This window comes from Stenella coeruleoalba (genome assembly GCF_951394435.1).
Source record: "Stenella coeruleoalba genome assembly, chromosome: 18".
In the NCBI taxonomy this organism is placed as follows: Eukaryota; Metazoa; Chordata; class Mammalia; order Artiodactyla; family Delphinidae; genus Stenella; species Stenella coeruleoalba.
In genome coordinates, this window is record NC_137164.1 from 7,833,247 (window position 1) to 7,858,096 (window position 24,850).

Sequence of the window (24,850 nt, forward strand, 5' to 3'; positions counted from 1 at the left end):
GCCTGGATGGTACAGAGTAGCAGGGAGAGGAGGGACCATTAAGAAAACAGTTACCGAGGGAGAGGACTGGGGTTGGCTGCCTGAACACAGCCTGAAGCGGTTAGTGCACCACGGCTAGCCTAGCTGGGAGGGAGTCCCGGAAAAAGTCTGGAACTGCCGAAGAGGCAAGAGACTTTTTCTTCCCTCTTTGTTTCCTGGTGCGCGAGGAGAGGGGATTAAGAGGGCTGCTTAAAGGAGCTCCAGAGACGGGCGCGAGCCGCGGCTATCAGTGCGGACCCCAGAGACGGGCATTAGACGCTAAGGCTGCTGCAGCCACCAAGAAGCCTGTGGGCGAGCACAGGTCACTATCCACACCCCCCTTCCGGGGAGCCTGTGCAGCCCGCCACTGCCAGGGTCCCGGGATCCAGGGACAACTCCCCCGAGAGAACGCACAGCGCACCTCAGGCTGGTGCAATGTCATGCCAGCCTCTGCCGCCGCAGGCTCGCCCCACATCGTACCCCTCCCTCCCCCCGGCCCGAGTAAGCCAGAGCCCCCGAATCAGCTGCTCCTTTAACCCGGTCCTGTGTAAGCGAAGAACAGACGCCCTCAGCAACCTACACGCAGAGGCGGGGCCAAATCCAAAGCTGAGCCCCGGGAGCTGTGAGAACAAAGAAGAGAAAGGGAAATCTCTCCCAGCAGCTTCGGGAGCAGCGGATTAAATCTCCCCAATCAACTTCATGTACCTGCACCTGTGGAATACATGAATAGACAACGAGTCATCCCAAATTGAGGAGGTGGACTTTGAGAGCAAGGTTTATGATTTTTCCCCTTTTCCTCTTTTTGTGAGTGTGTATGTGTAGCTTCTGTGTGAGCTTTTGTCTATATGGCTTTGCTTCCACCATTTGTCCGAGGGTTCTGTCCGTCCGTTTTTTTTTCACTTAAAAAAATTTTTTTTCTTAATATATTTTATTTTAATAACTTTATTTTATTTTATTTTATTTTATTTTATTTTATTTTATCCTCTCCCTCCCTCCCTCCCTTCCTGCCTCCCTCCCTTCTTTCCTTCCTCTTTTTCTCCCTTTTATTCTGAGCCATGTGGATGAAAAGCTCTTGGTGCTCCAGCCAGGCGTCAGGGCTGTACCTCTGAGGTGGGAGAGCCAAGCTCAGGACACTGGTCCACAAGAGACCTCCCAGCTCCAGGTAATATCAAATGGTGAAAATCTCCCAGAGATCTCCATCTCAGCACCAGCACCCAGCTTCACTCAATGACCGGCAAGCTACAGTGCTGGACACCCTATGCCAAACAATTAGCAAGACAGGAACACAACCCCACCCATTAGCAGAGAGGCTGCCCAAAATCATAATGAGGCCACAGACACTCCAAAACACACCACCAGACGTGGACATGCCCACCAGAAAGACAAGATCCAGCCTCATCCACCAGAACACAGGCACTAGTCCCCTCCAACAGGAAGCCTACACAACCCACTGAACCAACCTTAGCCACTGGGGACAGACACCAAAAACAACGGGAACTACGAACCTGCAGCCTGCAAAAAGGAGGCCCCAAACACAGTAAGATAAGCAAAATGAGAAGACAGAAAAACACACAGCAGATGAAGGAGCAAGGTAAAAACCCATCAGACCTAACAAATGAAGAGGAAATAGGCAGTCTAACTGAAAAAGAATTCAGAGTAATGATAGTAAAGATGATCCAAAATCTTGGAAATAGAACAGAGAAAATGCAAGAAACATTTAACAAGGACCTAGAAGAACTAAAGAGCAAACAAGCAACAATGAACACAATAAATGAAATTAAAAATACTCTAGAAGGGATCAATAGCGGAATAACTGAGGCAGAAGAATGGATAAGTGACCTGGAAGATAAAATAGTGGAAATAACTACTGCAGAGCAGAATAAAGAAAAAAGAATGAAAAGAACTGAGGACAGTCTCAGAGACCTCTGAGACAACATTAAACGCACCAACATTCGAATTATAGGGGTCCCAGAAGAAGAAGAGAAAAAGAAAGGGACTGAGAAAATATTTGAAGAGATTATAGTTGAAAACTTCCCTAATATGGGAAAAGAAATAGTTAATCAAGTCCAGATAGCACAGAGAGTCCCATACAGGATAAATCCAGGGAGAAACACGCCAAGACACATATTAATCACACTATCAAAAATTAAATACAGGGGCTTCCCTAGTGGCGTAGTGGTTGAGAGTCCGCCTGCTCATGCAGGGGACACAGGTTCGTGTCCCGGTCTGGAAAGATCCCACATATGCCACGGAGCGGCTGGGCCTGTGAGCCATGGCCACTGAGCCTGCGCGTCGGGAGCCTGTGCTCTGCAACGGGAGAGGCCACAACAGTGAGAGGCCCACGTACCGCAAAAAAAAAAAAAAAAATTAAATACAAAGAAAACATATTAAAAGCAGCAAGGGAAAAACAACAAATAATACACAAGGGAATCCCCATAAGGTTAACAGCTGCTCTTTCAGCAGAAACTCTGCAAGCCAGAAGGGAGTGGCAGGACATATTTAAAGTGATGAAGGAGAAAAACCTACAACCAAGATTACTCTACCCAGCAAGCATCTCATTCAGATTTGATGGAGAAATTAAAACCTTTACAGACAAGCAAAAGCTGAGAGAGTTCAGCACCACCAAATGAGCTTTACAACAACTGCTAAAGGAACTTCTCTAGGCAAGAAACACAAGAGGAGGAAAAGACCTACAATAACGAACCCAAAACAATTAAGAAAATGGGAATAGGAACATACATATCGATAATTACCTTAAATGTAAATGGATTAAATGCTCCCACCGAAAGACACAGACTGGATGAATGGATACAAAAACAAGACCCATCTATATGCTGTCTAGAAGAGACCCACTTCACACCTAGGGACACATACAGAATGAAAGTGAGGGGATGGAAAAAGATATTCCATGCAAATGGAAATCAAAAGAAAGCTGGAGTAGCAATTCTTATATCAGACAAAATAGACTTTAAAATAAAGACTAGTACAAGAGACAAGACAAAGAAGGCCACTACATAATGATCAAGGGATCAATCCAAGAGGAAGATATAACAATTGTAAATATTTATGCACCCAACATAGGAGCACCTCAATACATAAGGCAAGTACTAACAGCCATAAAAGGGGAAATTGACAGTAACAATAATAGTAGGGAACGTTAACACCACACTTTCACCAAAAGACATATCATCCAAAATGAAAATAAATAAGGAAACACAAGCTTTAAATGATACATTAAACAAGATGGACTTAATTGATATTTATAGGACATTCCATCCAAAAACAACAGAATACACATTTTTCTCAAGTACTCATGGAACATTCTCCAGGATAGATCATATCTTGAGTCACAAATCAAGCTTTGGTAAATTTAAGAAAACTGAAATTGTATCAAGTATCTTTTCCAACCACAATGCTATGAGACTAGATATCAATTACAGGAAAAGATCTGTAAAAAATACAAACACATGGAGGCTAAACAATACACTACTTAATAATGAAGTGATCACTGAAGAAATCAAAGAGGAAATCAAAAATCTAGAAACAAATGACAATGGAGGCACAAAGACCCCAAATCTATGGGATGCAGCAAAAGCAGTTCTAAGAGGGAAGTTTATAGCAATACAGTCCTACCTTAAGAAACAGGAAACATCACAGATAAACAACCTAACCTTGCACCTAAAGCAATTAGAGAAGAACAAAAAAACCCCAAAGTTAGCAGAAGGAAAGAAATCATAAAGATCAGATCAGAAATAAATGAAAAAGAAATGAAGGAAACAGTAGCAAAGATCAATAAAATTAAAAGCTGATTCTTTGAGAAGATAAACAAAATTGATAAACCATTAGCCAGACTCATCAACAGAAAAAGGGAGAAGACTCAAATCAATAGAATTCGAAATGAGAAAGGAGAAGTAACAACTGACACTGCAGAAATACAAAGGATCATGAGAGATTACTGCAAGCAACTCTATGCCAATAAAATGGACAACCTGGAAGAAATGGAAAAATTCTTAGAAATGCACAACCTGCTGAGACTGAACCAGGAAGAAAAAGAAAATATGAACAGATCAGTCACAAGCACTGAAATTGAAACTGTGATTAAAAATCTTCCAACAAACAAAAGCCCAGGACCAGATGGCTTCACAGGCGAATTATATCAAACATTTAGAGAAGAGCTGACACCTGTCCTTCTCAAACTCTTCCAAACTATAGCAGAAGGAGGAACACTCCCAAATTCATTCTTCGAGGCCACCATCACCCTGAAACCAAAACCAGACAGAGATGTCACAAAGAAAGAAAACTACAGGCCAATATCACTGATGAACATAGATGCAAAAATCCTCAACAAAATACTAGCAAACAGAATCCAACAGCACATTAAAAGGATCATACACCATGATCAAGTGGGGTTTATTCCAGGGTTGCAAGGATTTTTCAATATATGCAAATCAATCAATGTGATACACCATATTAACAAATTGAAGGAGAAAAACCATATGATCATCAGAATAGATGCAGAAAAAACTTTTGACAAAATTCAGCACTCATTTATGATAAAACCCTGCAGAAAGTAGGCATAGGGGGAACTTTCCTCAACATAATAAAGGCTATATATGACAAACCGACAGCCAACGTCATCCTCAATGGTGAAAAACTGAAACCATTTCCACTAAGATCAGGAAGAAGACAAGGTTACCCACTCTCACCACAATTATTCAACATAGTTTTGGAAGTTTTAGCCACAGCAGTCAGAGAAGAAAAAGAAATAAAAGGAATCCAAATTGGAAAAGAAGAAGTAAAGCTGTCACTGTTTGCAGATGACATGATACTATACATAGAGAATCCTAAAGATGCTACCAGAAAAGTGCTAGAGCTAATCAATGAATTTGGTAAGGTAGCAGGATACAAAAGTAATTCACAGAAATCTCTGGCATTCCTCTACACTAATGATGAAAAATCTGAAAGTGAAATTAAGGAAACACTCCCATTTACCGTTCCAACAAAAAGAATAAAATATCTAGGAATAAACCTACTTAAGTAGACAGACCTGTACTCAGAAAACTATAAGACACTGATGAAAGAAACTAAAGATTATACAAATAGATGGAGAGATATACCATGTTCTTGGATTGGAAGAATCAACATTGTGAAAATGACTCTACTACCCAAAGCAATCTACAGATTCAATGTAATCCCTATCAAACTACCACCGGCATTTTTCACAGAACGAGAACAAAAAATTTCACAAATTTTATGGAAACACAAAAGACCCCGAATAGCCATAGCTACCTTGAGAATGAAAAATGGAGCTGGAGGAATCAGACTGCTTGACTTCAGACTATACTACAAAGCTACAGTAATCAAGACAGTATGGTACTGGCACAAAAACAGAAATATAGATCGATGGAACAGGATAGAAAGCCCAGAGATAAATCCACGCACATATGGTCACCTTATCTTTGATAAAGGAAGCAAGAATATACAGTGGAGAAAAGAGAGCCTCTTCAATAAGTGGTGCTGGGAAAACTGGACAGGTACATGTAAAAGTATGAGATTAGAACACTCCCTAACATCATACACAAAAGTAAGCTCAAAATGGATTAAAGACCTAAATGTAAGGCCAGAAACTATCAAACTCTTAGAGGAAAACATAGGAGAACACTCTATGACATATATCACAGCAAGATCCTTTTTGACCCACCTCCTAGAGAAATGGAAAATAAACAAAAATAAACAAATGGGACCTAATGAAACTTCAAAGCTTTTGCACAGCAAAGGAAACCATAAACAAGACCAAAAGACAACCCTCAGGATGGGAGAAAATATTTGCAAATGAAGCAACTGACAAAGGATTAATCTCCAAAATTTACAAGCAGCTCATGCAGCTCAATAACAAAAAAACAAACAACCCAATTCAAAAATGGGCAGAAGACCTACATAGACATTTCTCCAAAGAAGATATACAGACTGCCAACAAACACGTGAAAGAATTCTCAGCATCATTAATCATTAGAGAAATGCAAATCAAAACTACAATGAGATATCATCTCACACCTGTCAGAATGGCCATCATCAAAAAATCTAGAAACAGTAAATGCTGGAGGTGTAGAGAAGAGGGAACCCTCTTGTACTGCTGGTGGGAATGTATATTGATACAGCCACTATGGAGAACAGTATGGAGGTTCCTTAAAAAACTACAAATAGAACTACCGTATGACCCAGCAATCCCACAACTGGGCATATACCCTGAGAAAACCATAATTCAAAAAGAGTCATGTACCGAAATGTTCGTTGCAGCTCTATTTACAATATCAGGACACGGAAGCAACGTAAGTGTCCATCATTGGATGAATGGATAAAGAAGATGTGACACATACATACAATGGAATATTACTCAGCCATAAAAGGAAACAAAATTGAGTTATTTGTAGTGAGTTGGATGGACCTAGAGTCTGTCCTACAGAGTGAAGTAAGTCAGAAAGAGAAAAAGAAATACTGTATGCTAACACATATATATGGAATCTAAGGAAAAAAAAAAGGTCATGAAGAACCTAGGGGCAAGACGGGAATAAAGACGCAGACCTACTAGAGAATGGACTTGATGATATGAGGAGGGGGAAGGGTAAGCTGTGGCAAAGTGAGAGAGTGGCATGGACATATATACACTACCAAATGTAAAATAGATAGCTAGTGGGAAGCAGCCTCATAGCACAGGGAGATCAGCTTGGTGCTTTGTGACCACCTAGAGGGGTGGGATAGGGAGGGTGGGAGGGAGGGAGATGCAAGCGGGAAGAGATATGGGAACATATGTATATGTATAACTGATTCACTTTGTTATAAAGCAGAAACTAACACACCATCGTAAAGCAATTATGCTCCAATAAAGATGTTAAGGGAAATAAAAGCAATTACCTTTAAAAGGGAGACATTTAAGGGAAACATTGGGCGCTGTTAGAAGCACACAGCAGGGTATCAGACCGAATCTGGGAAGGTCATGACAGGAAGTGACATTTAATCTGAGTCCATGGGATGGGTAGGAGTTAATAGGAGAGAGTGCTCTAAGCAGAGGGAACAATATTTGAGAAGGTCTCGGGGTGAGACAGTATGCATCTTGGGTGAGAAGTTCACCGCTACTTTCATATTTTAACATTTTTATCTTGTGCAGATATGATGTTGCAGCTGGATCTTGTTTACCTCTAAGTTCTGTCTGAGCACTGAGCACAGTGTTTAACACTTAGTAGGTGGTCAATAAATATTTGCATACGACTGAATAACTCTGTAAGTCAGCTGTCCTGCTGGACTACATTCAGTGTCTCTGGAGGTTTAGAGGCAGCCCTGGAGTTTTGTGGAGAGGAAATCAGGCCGTTCAGTTCTCTTCGAGCAGCCCAGGCTGCACCCTGATCAACTTAAAGAATTCTTGAAACACGGAATAAGCAGAACTGGGTCCTTTCTGGGATCACTGGACACCTGCCCCACCCCTGTTCTGACACCCACTCCAGAAGTGAGTCAGATTTAAGGAGGATGTGGAAAAGGAGCCGTGGCTTCTGGGTGCCCACTTGGTTTATTGATGGGGACACACAGAGTTGGGCAACAGTGATCATTAGGTTGATTTCTCAAACGCTGGAAAGTTTGTCACTATAATAAAACCACTGGTCTTGATGTTTTTTAAATGCTGGAAGGGCCCATTCTGATTTCTCTTCATGCATTTGATTTCTGGGAAAGTACAGATGTAATTGAATGAGAAGGTTGTTAGGTTAAAAGAATAATTCCTTCAAAGGAGAAAAGAATTACGAACGTGTCTCATCTAGTCTTTTCAGATGACGGCTGAGCAGCAGCTGTGTACTCGGTGCCGTATTTTATGTAAAACATTTGTTAGGCTTTTATGTTTGCCTTTGACTTGAGAAAAACTCCAGATCTTTTTTAGGATGTAGGAGTTTTGATCTCCTCCTAGTGTTCGTTTCACCTGGAGATTATTTTTTCCATGATCCATAGCTCTAATTCTGTACAGAAGACGGTGACTCACTGTACTTTTTAATGAAAATTGGAATGACAAATAAGTTCAAAGCAAGTTCATGCAAAGCAAGTACAGAGCCAGAGGTGAAATGAGATGCTCTCTTCTTCTTTTGTGAGCAGTACCACGTGAAAAAAAAATCTAGGATGCTTTGTTTCTTTTGAAACTAGCATTTGGGAATAAAAATTACATAATGTTGAAGTTAGCTCAAACCAGTGTGTTTTTTTTCCCCCCTACCATGTGAAATTTTAGGAAAAACGTATAAGACAAACCTGGCTTTGATACTGACAGAGATAAACGACATTAAACTCATAATAATGTGTTAGAGTATCAGTTACTTTGTTGGATTCTGACATTTTTTCCCTTCAGTATCATTTTGTCATTCTTACTAATGCAGATTTATGCTGTTACACAATATTTTAAATGAAAAAGTTTAATCTTTATTAAAGTAATTAATCTTTGTTAAATTGCCTTTCTAGGTGATTTCTATAAATTTCTATATCTTATTGAAGTCTTTCTGTTTTTTCCCGACAGTATGCTTTTAACATGTGTATATTTGCTGAAATGTCTTTAATTTTTAATTTTTAATAGAGGTGAGACAGTGCTGGCAAAGAGTAATTCTAACACACTAATAGAACGTTGAGTTATTCTTTTACGGTCTGTCTTGATTGTAATTGTCTTTATTAAGAAGGCATTAAGAAAATTAATAAGAACGATGGGGCAGTGTCTCTTCACAGAATCTGTATTAATTTCTCCCTTAGAGTAGTTGACAGTATAATCCCCCGAAAATATTGAAAAACAATCTTATATACTAGATAATAGCTGAACACTGCTATTAGTTGTTGAAACATAAAAACATGTTCTGCATAAATTTATGTTTGGAACAGGAGATTATAATAGTGAAAGATTATTGAGAAAGGTGCTAACGTATACTGAAGTGTTTATTTTCTTTAAACGAGCTGTATTTACATGGTGTGTTAAGTGTGATGATTTTCATCTTGGTTAATGTTTAGTAGTTTGATTTTTTAAAAAGATGCTGAATATTCTATCTCAAGCCAAGGCTGTTTGCCTTATAATCACTTCTCTTGCCCAGTGGTGACTTAATATATGCATAAAATGTCAGGAAGAAATCCTCGGGCGGAACTATGGACCTGGACACACACTTGTGTTACTGGCTTTCACGTATGTTCATTTATGACTTGTTGCTGAATTGACCCAAACTAAGACTCTGGGAGGTATTTGGAACACAGCCATGAGCAGAAGAGGGCCCTGGGAAGACAGCACTGTATCCCTCCTGCTTTTATTTTCTGATAAGGGATAGGGAGTGAGGGGGTGATGGTTGGGTAAGAGAGAAAATATACAAAACTTTTAGAACTTAGGGTACTTGACTTAAATTATCCGCTGACACTTCTTTCATAGTTGCCTTTGAAAGCTCTCCCGGGCTGGCTGCATCATTTAACACAGAACTAGGGGCACCTGGGACATTTAGGTATCCTGGGATACAGCAGTGAGCAAAATAGACCACATCCCTGGTCACAAGGAGGGGATAGTCTTTTGCAGGGGAGACAGGCAAATGTGAAACAATGTGTCAGATGGTAGTAAGTGTTATGGAGAAAAATAAAGCAAAATAAGAGGGATGAAGCATAGATTGGGATGGGCTTACTTTTCTGTAGAGGGTGTTCAGGAAAAATCTCACAGATCAGGTCACATTTGAGCCAAGCGTGAAGGAACCGAGGGAGGGAGTTATGTGCTCCCTACTCCTATGTCCAGCCGCCTACTTGTCTACCAGGAGCCTCAAACTCAACTTGTTCAGAACTGAACTCTTCATGCCCCTTTCTAACCTCTTCCATCTTCAGTCTCCTGCATCTCAGAAACGGCATCACTGTCTATTGAGTTGCTCATATGAAAACACCTGGGGCTGATGACTGATTCCTCTTTCCCCTCAACCTCATGCTGGCACATTTAGTGGAGTCTCCCTCCAGGATACACCTCTCATCTATCTTCCCGCTGTGTTGAATACTATTTCTGTGGTCCAGGCTACCGTCATCTCTTTCCTGGACCATGATTTAAGCATCCTCGCTGCCCTCCTGGTTTCTGTTCTCGCCATCCCAATAATCCAGTATCTCTGTAATTCAGATCTTCTTGTTCACCTGCTCAAAAACCTCCTGTGGTTTCCCACTGCACCTAAGATAGTTTCATGAGGTGTTGCACTCCAGGTCAGCAGTAATTTTCTATCACTGTAAAGAGGCTCCATTCTTTAACTTCTCTTGTTTTTGTTGAAAAGTTAACTGTATGTCTTATTTTTGCTCCTTTGAAAGAAATGTGTACACCTGTCCCCCAAAATTACTTTTAAGATTTTCTCTATCTTAGGTTTTTCAACCAGCATTTGACTATGTGGTTTTCTTTATATGTCTCTTGATTAGGGTTTATAGAGCTTCTTGAATCTATGGCTTGATGACTTGTGTCAGTTTTTAAGAAGATTCTAAGCCTGTGTTTCTTCAAATGTTGATTGAGTTCCATTGTCTGTCTCTTCCTGTTCTGGGTTTTGAACATCATGTAGTTAATTTATTTTTTTATTGAAGTATAGTTGATTTACAATGTTGTACCAATCTCTGCTGTACAGCACAGTGACTCCGTTTTACACATACATACGTTCTTTTTTTAAGTTTTCTTTTCCATTATGGTATGCCAGGAGATTGGATATCGTTCCGGTGCTCTACAGTAAGACCTTGTTGTTTATCCATTCCAAATGTAATAGTTTGCATCTACCAACCCCAAATTCCCAGTCCATCCCTCTCCATCCCCGCCTCCCCCTTGGCAACCACATCTGTTCTCTGTGTCTGTGAGTCTGTTTCTGTTCTGTAGATAGGTTCATTTGTGCCATGCTTTAGATTCCACATACAAGTGATATCATATGGTATTTGTCTTTCTCTTTCTGACTTACTTCGCTTAGTTTGAGCATCATGTATTTTAGACCTTTAGACCTTGCACTGTGTCCCGTGTTGCCCCTAAGCTCTTTTCTGTATGTTCCTCTTTGTTTTCTTTTTTGTGCATAAATGTGGAAATTTTTTACTGACTTACCTTCCAGGTCACTATTCTCTCTTCTGTTATGTCTAATATTCTCTTGAATTCCTAACTTGAGTTATTGCATTATTTGGTTTTAGGATTTCCATTTGACTCTTGTTTATAGATTCTAGTTCTTTGGTAAAAATCATCATCTTTTCGTCTGTTTTCATATTAATTATATATTTTTTAAACTGCAAAACCGGTTTATCTGCGAATCTCTGTTTCTCATTTTTCTCTGTTATTGGTCTGGTCTTGTGCATTTACTATTCTTCTGGGTTGTAGACCTTGTCTGGGTAGGTCTAGCTACAGACTGCCCTAACTTCTAGACCCTTTTCCTCCGGCAGACCCTGCCCTCCAGCCTTGGGCTCCCAGAACTACTGCTGAAGTCTCTGCTCAGGTTTTAGCCACTTCACTGCTGTTTCCCACTTGGTTCTTGTGTTTTCCCTTGGTTTTTGTGCAGCCTAGGAGTTGAGGGAAGCTTGCAGGCAGAATTTGGGGCTCACGCCTCTGGGATCCCCTTGAATCTCTACCATCTCGGCAGCTTGCAGCTCCAGCCTCTGTCTCTGCAGTGCAGCCAGATGGCACGAGTCCCCAGCTGCTGCCCTTGGTGGTGCGCTGTCCTCTGCTCGGGTAATCAGCAGATTCCTTGAGGGTGAAAGGAGGTGAACATGGGGCTCCCATGGGTGGGCTCCCCTTCTCTCTCAGATGTTAGCCCTCACATCCTATTTGCCTTCGTTGTGTTTTGATGCCCTCAGTCATTTGCTCTAAGAATTCCTCCAGCTCTTATACTTGTTCTTGGTGGGAGAGTCGGTCTGATCCAGGCTGTTGTGTTGTGACATCTGAACCCTGGTCTATCTCCTGCTTCTCTTTCATACCATGTTTCCCATATTCCAGCCACACTGCACTCATTTTTTGTCAGAATATATCAAGCCTTTTCCCACCTCAGGGACTTTGTATTAACTGCCTCACCTCTTCTTCCCCAGATGTGTGCTTCGCTGGTTCCTTGATGTTATTTAATCTCCGTTCAACTGTTACTTCCTAAGAGGTTTCTCTCTCTTTCCAGGGTCCCCCGTCACTCTTTTATTTTCATCATAGCACTATCTGAACTTACTTTATTTACTTGCTTACTTTCTGTCTCCCCACTATTGTGTAAGCTCGGTTCCCACCTGGCGTGGGATAAATGTTAACTGATAACAAATGATAATAAATGTTAATTGAATGACTGAATAAATGAATAAAATAGGCACTGATTCTGGAAGGAATTTTTCGAATTCTTCTTTGCAAACCTCAGTGGGACATAAAGGAACACTGTTTTCTTCACATTAATAGTATTTTGATAAGGAATATTCTATAAAATACCACTTTTATATGTTTATAGTATAATGGTGACTAGCATTTTGTTCATCCTGATGATCTGATCTCAAATTACTTTCTTTATAGACCAAGATTATGCTATATTCATTATCACATGAGTAATAATTAGATTTTTGTGAAAATTCTTTAGAAATATATAATCTGTGCTTATTCTCTATCACCCAGGATATTTAACTAAAACTAATGATACCAATTTGTTGTTGGTCGTGCATGAAATGGCTTTTTAAAAAAATTTTATATCTTTATTTAACAGGAATGGTTTTTAGGAAAAGCATTACATGACGAAGAATCTACAATCATTCACCATTATGCCTTTTCCGAAAATCCTACAGTGTTTAAGTACCCAGACTTCGCTGCTGGCTGGGCCCTTAGTATCCCACTGGTAAACAAGTAAGAATTTATGAGACTTGCTTTTCGTTGCGTCTCGTGTATGAATCAACTTTTATTTCGCCAAGTCTTGCAGCTGATGGAGCTGAGTGAACTTTTCAGCAGAGGCAGCGGGTGGTAGTGCAGGGAGACCCGCGGCAGGAGCCGGACACAGGCCCCCTCACTTACTCACCCCCTCAGACTCACGCTCAGCCGCTCTGCCCTTCCTCTTACTCACCTGCAAAATGAGGCGAATGATCAACTGTGAGGCCGAGGGAGGGCCCACGAGTGCTCAGGACTCTGTACCCGGAGGTGTGGCCACTGTTGTGAGCTCTAGGTGTGACTCTGATTGTCATCAGCACGCCTCGGGTTGGGTGATGACTGGTTATGTGCGTGGATGTGTAGACGCGTTTAAACGTGGGCTGGGCAGGAGGCACGCCTAACTCTCGGTGTGAGAATCCCGGTCATGCAGTTTTCGATGTGAAAGGGGAAGATAAGTCGTAATTCAGGAGAAGCATGGCTGTTGACAGTCCTCTTAACCTAAATAGTTCAGATTAATTGTGAGTTTTTGTTCTTTAGGGAATGGAAAGTTGATAGTGCAGTTGTGGTTTTTATATCTGCAAAGATGAAAATGTTTCTCTTATTTCTTACAGTAAGTGTCCTGTTTCTAGGGTTTGGAGTCCTGAAAAGCTTTTTAGCCCATTGTAGTAATATAAGATAGTAGATACTTTGTCATTTGTGGTTGCTGAAACTTCTGGACTGCTCCCTTGACATTTGAAAGTTCCTTACAATGTAACGCGCTCCTTCCCAACGTAGATGCAAGCAGCAGCAAAGGATGCAGAGTGGATGAAGGGAATATTGTTGCTGGAACTGGAAGCGGAGGTGGGTGGTGGTTTGGTGCAGGGGTTCAGCAGTGTTATTGAGGGGAGGCTGGATCTCTGTCTCTCCGGCTTAGTGCACAGCATCATTTCACCCTAAATCTGGTTAGCTTTGTGCTTTCAAGGCAGTAAGGGCTACGAACTTCTTATTTATGTACAGCAGGAGACAGCCTCTAACCATGGAATGAAAGTACTTATCCCCAGTCTGTAGGTGGATCCTGTCCAATTAAAGTCAGTTGGGACAACTTCAGGCCTCTACCATCCTCTGCACCGTTAACAGCTGCCAGAACTTCAGTGCATCGGTTGGGATCAAACTAACTCTGACCCTGGAGCCCCTTTTTTGGCCTGAGTAATTGATCAAAATCAGAATTCTCTTAGAGGAAGGAAGGAGAGGCTCTGTATCATGTGGGTAAGCAACAGTGCCCACTACGGGAACATCGATTCACTGTGTCTCCTTTCCTTGACTTATGGCTCACTTGGTAGGTAGGGCAATGATTTATAGTTACTCAAGTCACCAGAAAAACTGGTTACTTAAAGACACTTCATGACACTCACTTTCTTAGACTTTCTCACCGAAAATATTTTTGGGGCTAGCAATCCCGCATCAGTGAGTGTTGAATTAACACTGCCCAACATTTCCGAGTGCTCTAGCTACGTGATCTCCTCACGATAGCATCTGTAAAAAAAAAAAAAAACAAAAAAAAACTTGCATCTTTGGAGAAACGTTCATTGATTTTCAGTAAGATGGTTTCTTCAAATAGATGTTACTACAGAACACTGTTACTGGTTTCCCCTGTTGTTTTTCCATCAGAAAAGCTTATCTAGATGTCCTGCAATATCTTGCTCTGTTGACTGTCTCGCACGTGGGACTAGAAGAGTCAGGAAGTTTTCCTGGTATGGAGTTGAAGGAGCCCTATATTTGTTGCAAGTTTCCGGTCTAGCTGGTTGTGTCATTAGAACTGTGTTATCGGGACATAACTTAGTGCCTTCTAAAAACAGGAAAGCTGAATGTCAAATTCTCTTTTGCCAGGAACTGAATATTTAATGAAGAAATATTTTCGCAAAGTAGTTGGGATTTCTGGCCTTGTTTTTTTTGGCAATGATGGTTCCTGAAATTAGCATTTGAAAAGCCCTTGGGTATAGCCCTTGCTTGGTGTATAGAAAAATGAAACCTAGTTCCCACCACTAGGACTGGCCTTTTAAGTCGGGTGAATGCCCCCCTGCACACTTTCAGAACTGGGACTTGTTTGCAAGGTGACTGGGTTAGGCCCCAGGTGTCCCACGAGGCTGACTCATCCATGCGACGTTCGTAATATTGAGGTAACCGTCACTGGTTCTGGCAGATTCCACAGGCTGCTAAACGTAGCCACAGATGTCAGTGTACATACTGATTTGTTTCCAGTCAGTCAGTGTTCATCTTAAAGAGATTCTTTCCTCTTAAAGAGATTCTATCAGTGGCTGTCACATTTTCCTCTAGTTTCCCTCAGAGAAAAATGTACAAGAATTGAATGCGAAAGAAACTTAAAAAGTCAGGAAGCGTAGAGAGCATGTTTAGGGTAACAGTTCAGAGGTGTTGATTGTCTCTTAAGAACGGGTGTGGGCAGCGTGGCCACCTGACAGTGGATGTCACGTGCCATTGGGTGCTGATCGCAGTTCTGTGTTCCTTGTCCGTGGCGATGAGCCCAGGTATGACTTTTCTTTTCGTGTGTGTGTGTTTGGTGTCTGAATGTGGTTGGCTCAGGCTTTGAAGGCACTTGGCATGAGTCCAAGTCCCCAAGTTACCTTAAAAGAGTTTATTCATGAAAACTGGCTCCAGCCAAGCAGAGTTCGAGTTGGACAAGATGCCACACCAGGGCAGAGTTTTCTCTTAATATACGTCAGAAATGTTCTGAGAATGCAGTCTCTCTATGCAGTGTCCTCACCCACTCCTGCCCGAGCCGGCGGGCAGGTACTGAGCAGGAATGTAGCAGAGGTTCCATGGGGCTTCCTTCCGAGCCGTGTACCATCGAGCCACGTTCCTGTCACCCGTGAGGCCGGTGCTTCCTGACTACACGTAAATTATAACCTGTGTCCTCCTTCATCTTTCCTCCGATTAGAGATAAATTTTTAGAGAAATGTCTGTGGCTCAACCAGGCTAAAAACTCGGGGAGGACTTTTGAAACTGATTACTAGTTTTCCTTTTCAGATTACCATTATTTCTTTGTAGTTAAAATATTTGTTAGGAGGTTCGTCATTGAAACGAGGGTTCCGTCTGTAGCCCTGTGATAAGCGTAAAGCCTGTGGCAGTTCCGTGGTCTTGGTAAGCATGTCGTTCTGCCTCACTCAGCCTGAAATGGAGGAATGTATTGCGATGTGCCCTCATCCCTTCAGATCGCTCACCGAGTGCTCGTGTGGGCCCGGGCGGTGGGCGCTGTTTGGGGTGCAGAGCAGGAGGGGGGCGCAGGGGGCTCGCCGTGTGTGATGAATGGGGCTGTGCTTCCCACTCTGGGGGCAAAGGAAGTTTCCATTTATTCTCGTGGGCAGGTCTGGACACCCTTGAATTCGGTCTTGGAGAAAAGGCTGCCAGGTAGAGGTTGGGTCGGGGCGAACTGGGCCGCCGTGTGGCCAGGAGCGCGCTTCGGGGGAGGTTGGTGCACGCTGGGGAGCGGGGGGCTCTAGAGCCGGGGCCCAGGGGTCTGGGCCTCTCTTCTGTGTTGAAAAGAGCCATTAAGGCTTTTCTGAAGCAAGAAAATGACTTGAAACTGCTATTCTGTCCCGAAACCACATGCTCTCTCCCCCAGGAAACTCCACAAACTGTAATTCATAGGGTCATTAAAAGTAGGAGACTGAAAAGTAGCAACTTCTGTTTCTCTATCAGGCAGGCTTTTTTCTTTTCCTTTTCTTTCTCTGTCATTATTTAGTCAAGGATTATCAGGAGTCAGCACACTCCGTGGCTTTTTAAAAGACATGTATTGTATCGTATGGTGTTTTATGTTATTTTCCAGATGTTGAATAACGAACACTACGTTTGCAACAAGCCTTGCATTCGTGTCCTGGTCCACAAATAATTGTGTTTTCATAGTCCTTTGCCTCAAGGAAATTAAACTCTTAGTTTTGTCCTAAAATTTATATTTTTATTTGTTTTCAAACATTAAAAAGTCTCAAGAATGTGTTCTTCTTGTTTGATGCTTTTTTGGTTTTTTTCAAAAAACTCAAATTGTCTCTATTTTCTAGGCTTACCAAGAGATTGAAGAGCGAGTCCCTGAAATCCGACTTTACAATAGATTTAAAATATGAGGTAGGTCATGATTTGTTTGGTTCAAAGTCTTCGTAATCAAGAATTCGTGTCTTTTGATACAAAAGGTGTCTTGTGTTCCCTGAAAGGTGCATCCCCTCTGCCATTCACATCCATATTTTCCCAACAAGGAAATTGCACATGCTACAGTCTGTGAGGGCTTTCTTCTTTAAGCCCATTTTGGTCACGTAGGTGGGGAAGGAGCGGTGGAGAAAACAGTTGTGTCTGTGATCCTTCATCCTTTGTTTTTAAGCTAGGTGGATGGGTCCAGAGATGGATTTTTAAAAACACGCAGAAATGTCAGTAAAATACCTCTGGTCTTTTTTTGCGCTTTGGTTGCACATATGTCTTCGACATGTCTCTTGTGCTGGACCCTGTGGAGCAGAATTGGGCCAGCTGGTCCCCCAGCACCCTGGCATTTAGTGGACATCTGTGACCAGTCGTCCTGGAGGCAGGTGGCGGGTGTCCCGTCCTTAATCCATTAATCTCTCCTGAATCATCATCAAGAAGGTCTCTTCATGCGTACATCTGACTGCCTGAAACAGACTTGCCTTTCCCTCTGTAGGAATCTGTATTTTAGGACATTGGGGCCAATCGTGACTCAGTCCAGCAGTGCTGGTAGCCTGCCAGGAGCGAAAAGGGCACTCACGAGATTTTAATTTGGGGAGTATTTCTAAATGATGAAATAGGTTATTTGAGGAGAAATAGTCATGTTAAAAATCATTCTTTTCCACAGAAGGGAAAGAATGACTAGTTGAAAGCCAGGGTCTGTCTAGATTTTTTTTTTTTTTTTTTTTTTTGCGGTACGCGGGCCTCTCACTGTTGTGGCCTCCCCCGTTGCGGAGCACAGGCTCTGGATGCGCAGGCTCAGTGGCCATGGCTCACGGGCCCAGCCGCTCCGCGGCATGCGGGATCCTCCTGCACCGGGGCACGAACCCGCGTACCCTGCATTGGCAGGTGGACTCTCAACCACTGCGCCACCAGGGAAGCCCTGTCTAGATATTTTTAATGAAAAGTCAGCTCAGGTATAGATACCCAGGTTTGGGAGTCTATGAAACATTGAATAACATACCAAAAAACCCTCTAACATACATGAAAGGTATAAAGATCAGTCAGAATATCTATGCTTAAGAGATTGAACTTGATCAGTTGCTTGGAGGCTACCTGTAAGTATCTCCCCAGGAGGGTCCCCCTTCGTTCTAACGAGAGTCAACAACTTTCTTGAATTCTCTCCCTGGCTCCCTTTTCTTCATATTTGATCACATATGAATGTATCTCTGAATAATACATAGTTTTGCATCCTTCTGGCCTTTATATAAACAGAACTGTACCCTGAATAATGTTCTAATTTGAAAGTCATCCGTGTTGATACATGTGGCTTTAATGAACTGTCGTCACTTTGTATAACTGTCTCTCCCAGGACCACACACAGTGTATCTGCCCAGTCTGCTGGTAGTGGGCCTCCGGGCGGCGACTGGGTTTTGCTGTTGCAGTCACCAGTTCTATGAATATTTTTGACATGTGTCATGATGATCCTCTACAAGAGTTTCTCTAGGGCAGAAGCTTTTAAACTGTTTTTTGACGGTGACCGACTTTAAAAGATACATTTTTCATTGTGACTCAGTATATTTGTGTGTTGTTATTGATTTCTAACTTAGTATGATGGGTCTGTATAACAGTCATTTGAAATATTTTTAGGTTTGCTTAATGGCCTAGTTCATGTTCACTTTTCATAAATGGAGAAAAGGATGTATGTGCTCTGATTTGGGGGTGGTATAATATTCTCTTTATGTCTACTAAAGAACAAATAGATTAATCAGTTAATCTATTGTGCTTCTCACATATTTTATTTCCTCCCTCTCTCCCTTTTCCTGCTTTCGTTTTGTCTGCTTGATCCGGCATTTACTAAGGGAGGAATGTGAAAATCTTCCATGATAGTGGTGACAGTGTCTCTTTGTGGAACTGCCAACTCTTGCTATTTATACTCTGAGGCTATGTTAATTAGATGCATACAAGTTTAGAATTGTTACCTCCTCTCCGTAAATGTATCTTTATCTCTAGTAATGCTCTTTGCCTTAGCGTTTATTTTGTTGATAGGAACACTTCTATACTAGCTTTCTTTTGGTGTTTGCTTCATCACTGTTTTTCATTTTTTTCTTTCAATTCTTTTGTGTCCTCTTCTGATGCATCTCTCTTAAAGAGGACGTGTTTGTTTTTTTCTCCCAGTTTGACAATCTTTATCTTTCAAACCATATAGCAAATTTACATTTACATTTTTCATGCTTACTAACACTTTCTTTTATCCTTTGTCTCCCATTTTTTTCTTTTGAAAATTTCCTTGCTTTCTTTTAGATTTTTAAAATTTTTATTCCATTTTTTTCCCTCCTCTGTTATTTTTGAAGTTCATTCTCAATGTCTGTTCCTTAATGGTTGTTTTAAATACAGTAAGTCCCCTACATACGAACCTTCAAGTTGCGAACTCTCAAAGATGCAAACGTATTATGAACCTGTTACAGTGCAGTACTATATGGCCGATTGTGTTAGTTGGGCACCTAGGCTAACTTTGTTGGACTTACGAACAAATTGGACTTACAAACTCGCTCTTGGAACGGAACTTGTTCGTATGCAGGGGACTTACTTTAACATGTACAGTAAGTGGCTGATTAATCAATAGCCTAAAAATCTAAGGGCCTGAGCATGATAACTCTGATTATCCCTCTCCCAGGTTTTATGCTCTTTTGTCCAGTATTTTTGTTCTTTCTTTTTTTTCAACCCCGCAACTCAGATATTGTCCTTCCTTACTTTACACAGTTAAATGATTTGTATTAGCTTAACCCTGTATTTGCCGTGTCTGTGCTCACTATTCTGTTTTGCTTCTTGGACCTGCCAACGGGGATCATTTTTATTCTTCCTGAAGTACATCCTTCAGAATTTCCTTTTTAGTGAGGTGGCAAATTCTCCGTTTTGTTTTTTTTGTTTGTTTGTTTGTTTTTCCTTATAAATTATCTCAGGGGCTTCCCTGGTGGCACAGTGGTTGAGAATCTGCCTGCCAATGCAGGGGACACTGGTTCGAGCCCTGGTCTGGGAAGATCCCACATGCCACGGAGCAACTGGGCCCGTGAGCCACAACGACTGAGCCTGCGCGTCTGGAGCCTGTGCTCCGCAACAAGAGAGGCCGCGATAGTGAGAGGCCCGCGCACCGCGATGAAGAGCGGCCCCCGCTTGCCACAACTAGAGAAAGCCCTTGCACAGAAACGAAGATCCAACACAGCCATAAATAAATAAATATATATATAGGGACTATAAGTAATTAAAAAAATAATTATTTCAGTTTTGTTCTTGAGACATAGTTGCATTGTGTGTACAATTCTAGGTTGTGAGACATTTTCTCTCATCACAGTACTGTTGTTCCCCTGTGCTCTGGCTTCTGTTACTGCTGTTGTGTTAGGAAATCAACCGCCACTCTTACATGGTTCCATTGTCAGTAATCTGCCGTTTCTCTGGCTGCCTTTAAGATTGTTCTTTGTCTTTGGTGTTCTGCAGTTTCACTATGGTATATATATGTCTAGGTGCAGACTCTTCTTTTTCTAATCCTGCTTAGAATTCATTGGGCCTTTCTATAATAGGATTGTTAAGCAATCCTATTTTTTTTTTAAATTACATTTTAAAAAAATTCTCAGCCATTGTCTTTTCAGCTGTTTTCTCATCCCCTCTGTTATCTCCTTCTGGAACTTTAGATATATGCTAGAGGTTTGAACTTCTCTTCTACATTCCCCATCTCTGTTTCTAGCTGGGCTACATTTCAAATAACTTGGAGGACTTCATCTTTTAGTTCCCTAGTTTTTATTCAGCTGTGTCTAATATGCTGTTTATCCCCACCATTAAAATGTTCATTTTTTTTTAAATGTTCATTTTAAGCGTTGTATTTTTCTTCTTCTTCTTTTTTTTTTTTTTTTTTTTTTTTTTTGCGGTACGCAGGCCTCTCACTGCTGTGGCCTCTCCCGTTGCGAAGCACAGGCTCCGGACGCACAGGCTCAGCGGCCATGGCTCACGGGCCCAGCCGCTCCACGGCATGTGAGATCCTCCTGCACCGGGGCACGAACCCGTGTCCCCTGCATTGGCAGGCGGACTCTCAACCACTGCACCACCAGGGAAGCCCTAAGCATTGTATTTTTTCACATCTACAAGTTCTAGACGTTTCTTTTTCAAATTTGCTCTCTTGTACAATCTTTCAGAAATTTTGCTCATGTTTTAAAGTTTTTCTTTTCTTTATAAAAATACATGAAACAGTCATTTTCTATTCTGTGCTTGATCATTCCAATCCCCAAAGTCTTCTGGGCCTGAGCAAGCTGTGTCTGCTGGCTCTTGCCCATCATCTCGTCTCTTTGTACTACTTTTTGTGACTTTTCTGAGTACTTTAGTTCCTTGGGAACTGTGGCCGTCCCCCATCCTATATTAAGGTTGTGGGCTCCTCAGTAAGGATTTGCATTAGTTTTTGCCGGCTGCTAGAGGCTCAGGCTGACTTAGGGCCACTTTAAATTACTCCGAGGTGTTTCTGGAACACGTAGGTGACAAATGAGGGAGGCCTGCCTTTGGTTACCTAATCTCAGGATATCTGGAGATGATTTTTCCCTCCATCTAGTGCCAGTTTTGGGGCTTTGCTGTTAGACATGCCCCACCTTGGGCAGGTCATGGGCTTTATTCTCTTAACGTGCATCAGAACCTTGGCATCCTCAGAGCCCAGCTGATACCTACTGGGGAAAACTACCCTCAGTGGCCTTTTTCCTCAGGTTCTCACTTTCCATTTTTGTCCTCATAAGCTCCACATTTTTGTGCCAAGTTAGCAATACATTTAAAATGCTTTGAAAAATATTTTATCTCGATATTTTTAGATATTTGCAGCCAGTCGGTTTTTCAGGGTATGTAATTAGCATCCTGCAGGAAACCAGAGTCATGATATTTCCTTTTATCTTTCTCTGTGATGTTTTAGAATCCCTGAAATAGCTTCCCTAAAGTTGCTTATGACAATGTGGAATTTTTTGGAGGTCAGAATACTGATTCTTAATTAATTGTTTACGGTTAATAAAAGATTAGATTGCTCCACATGGAATTACTCCTTTTGTAAGTAAGAAAACCCCAAAGGGCTTCCCTGGTGGCGCAGTGGTTGAGAGTTCGCCTGCCGAAGCGGGGGACGCGGGTTCGTGCCCCGGTCTGGGAGGATCCCACATGCCACGGAGCGGCTGGGCCCGTCGGCCATGGCCGCTGGGCCTGCGCGTCTGGAGCCTGTGCTCCGCACAGGAGGGGCCACAACAGTGAGAGGCCCGCGTACCACAAAAAAAAAACAAAAACCAAGAAACTGTTGAATGCTGACATGTTGATGTGGTTCAATTTAATATTCTCCAGAGAAGGTCAGGTCTGCTTGCCCTTGAGATGTTTCATACCTTTGTGGACCTGTGGTGCTGGTTAAGAGCTTTCATTCATGCCAGTTTCCTGTGTGACAGATCGCTCTCTACATCTGGGACCGAGGTGATGGACCGCCCCTCACTCCTGTGCCTGAGTTTTGTACAGACGGGGCGGACTCTTCCTGTGCCACCACATTTCATTCTTTTCTACCACTTTGCGTAAGTAATAAAAGGACAGCTTCCTCGTGTGTCAAAGGAAAACATACATGCTGTGCGCAATGTTGTCCTAGCACTTTCCATCCTAAAAAACCCCAACATCTGCCATGTGCCACGTGAGCACTATATATCATGTTTCGGGGATACTGGCCCTATAAGGTGAGCACTGTCATTACCCTGTTTTGCACAAGGGAAGAGAGCAGAGTGGCGCTGAGAGCTGCGGAGGTGTGGCCTGGAGGCATTGCTTTTGTTGAAGATGTAGCGTGTAGCTGTTGGAATTCCTGTTCTGTTTCCTAGCAAGGCAATCTCAGACATTGCCTGTTAGTTCTAAGCCTTCTCCTCGAGCCCACCCCCTTTACTTTCTCAGCCAGTGACCTCACTTTGATCTCACCTGACACTGTGCAGAACTTTTAGATTGAACCTGCTTGTTAGGGTGGACCCTTGGACCAGTCCCCGGGATGGGCCTGAAGACCCCGGGACTCAGCTGGGTGGGTAACAGTCCTTCCTCACAATGAAAAATATATTCACTACCTCACACGTTGTCTGTTATTTTCAAGTCATTGATACAGAAGTCTGTGTGTTGCATTTTCAAAGAGGAATACACGTACACACAGACACACACGCACTGCAACAGTGGGAGAGAATCTGTACTGTTGGCACAGTTCCTGAGGGGGAGATGTCTTTTTAGACATTACGCTTGCTTGTTCTTTAATGTTCTCCTGGACAAGCTGGAGGGGTTGACCTCCTAGTGCCTTGAGTGACATGACAAAACTGCAGTTACGTGTCGCTATAAACCAGTCCCAAATGATGCAGAATCAGGATTGAGTATCACTGCAGGGCTAAGATAGCGATAAAGGGGCCAGAACACACCGCCCAACCCAGCTCCCTCCGTGAAGTGCCCACGGCCTGGGTGTGGATTGTCCGCAAGCCCCTCCGTGAGCCCCTTCATCTGAGTGATCGGCCTGGGCTGGAACCAGGGCAGGGCTCCAGGCTCCTCCAAAGTGCTGGAAGTTATCCTGCCTTTGGCAGAGGACAGAACGTTGCTGTTGCCTAGATTTGGGTAGACGATAAAGGGCCATAAAAATACTTTAACATCAAAGTAAGGCTGGGCCCCCAGAAGGGAGTCGTCTCTTACGTTACACTAAAACATCCCCCTACTTCTCTCTCCCTTTGACAAAAATCTTCACCAGCTGGAAAAAGGAAAGGGAAGGTAGCCAACATTTACTGGGTACCTGTGATGTGCTTAATCAATAGTAGTAATAAAAGCAGCCGTACGGGTGGTTGGTTATCATCCTAATTCCCTAAATGAGCAGATGGAAGTTTAGAGAGCTGAGGACACTCGTCCAGGTGACACAGTGGAAATGCTGACCCGGGATCCTGGGGCCGGTCTGGCTGAGCAAAGGCTTTGTGGTCAGCGGAGCTACAGTCCCTTTTTTCCCCTAAAACTTAATCCTGGCGACAAGTGTGACGTCCCTGACATTGGTGAATTTGAACTTGAGAGCATGTGAGAGCTAATGTGGATGTGCAGTTAAGACACATTGACTCATGTATGCATATATATTTTTTTCTTTTTTAGGGAAATCCAGTGAAGAAGAAGGATATTTTTGTTGCAGTAAAGACATGCAAGAAATTTCATGGTGACAGAAGTATGTTTTGGGTTATTCATTTTTATTGACCTTTAAAAATGTAAACTGCCTTGAAAACAACAGTACAAACCAGATATAAACTCAACCTAAATAAAAGGGACAATGACAAATATGTCATTGAAGTAAAAGCAGTTATTTAATCAGTATTCTTCATCATACCACTTCAATCACCAAGATCAATTAGAAAAGACAATTTTGTATTGCAACATGAGCGGTCATAGCCCTTCTAAGGACTGATTAGAGCAGTATTTTAAATTGGAAATGGAAAAGCTCAGCTGTGGCAATCTAGGAGACAGTTAGTGAATAACAGTCCATTTTGCAAAACAATGTCCTGTTATGTCCAAGTGCAGTCTCTGAGCTGTATGAGTATGAGAGGGGATTTCAGGGTAACAGAATGCCAAAAAGAATGTTTTTCTAACACTGTTCCTTCTTTTTATATTTATTTCAAATGCACACATCAGAACTTTTAAGTAAGGATATGTATTTGCTCACATGTAGATATATAGAGAAAAGGAAAAATGTGCCTTACAAGCAATGGTTCCTTCTTAAGGAAATCCTGCATGTATTGATAGATGAATGTTGTTTTTATTCAAATTGTT

General features: G+C 42.1%; 1 protein-coding gene across 1 annotated transcript in view; it reads left to right on the forward strand.

Moving 5' to 3' along the window:
* The window catches only part of B3GLCT (beta 3-glucosyltransferase), a 109,274-nt gene that overhangs the window by 45,942 nt on the left and 38,482 nt on the right, over positions 1-24,850 (forward strand). Inside the window, exons 6-9 of the mRNA XM_079903327.1 lie at positions 12,723-12,859; positions 16,927-16,990; positions 22,489-22,608; positions 24,182-24,251. Of these exons, the coding sequence (XP_079759453.1) occupies positions 12,723-12,859; positions 16,927-16,990; positions 22,489-22,608; positions 24,182-24,251 (391 nt within the window). The remainder of the gene's footprint in view (positions 1-12,722; positions 12,860-16,926; positions 16,991-22,488; positions 22,609-24,181; positions 24,252-24,850) is intronic.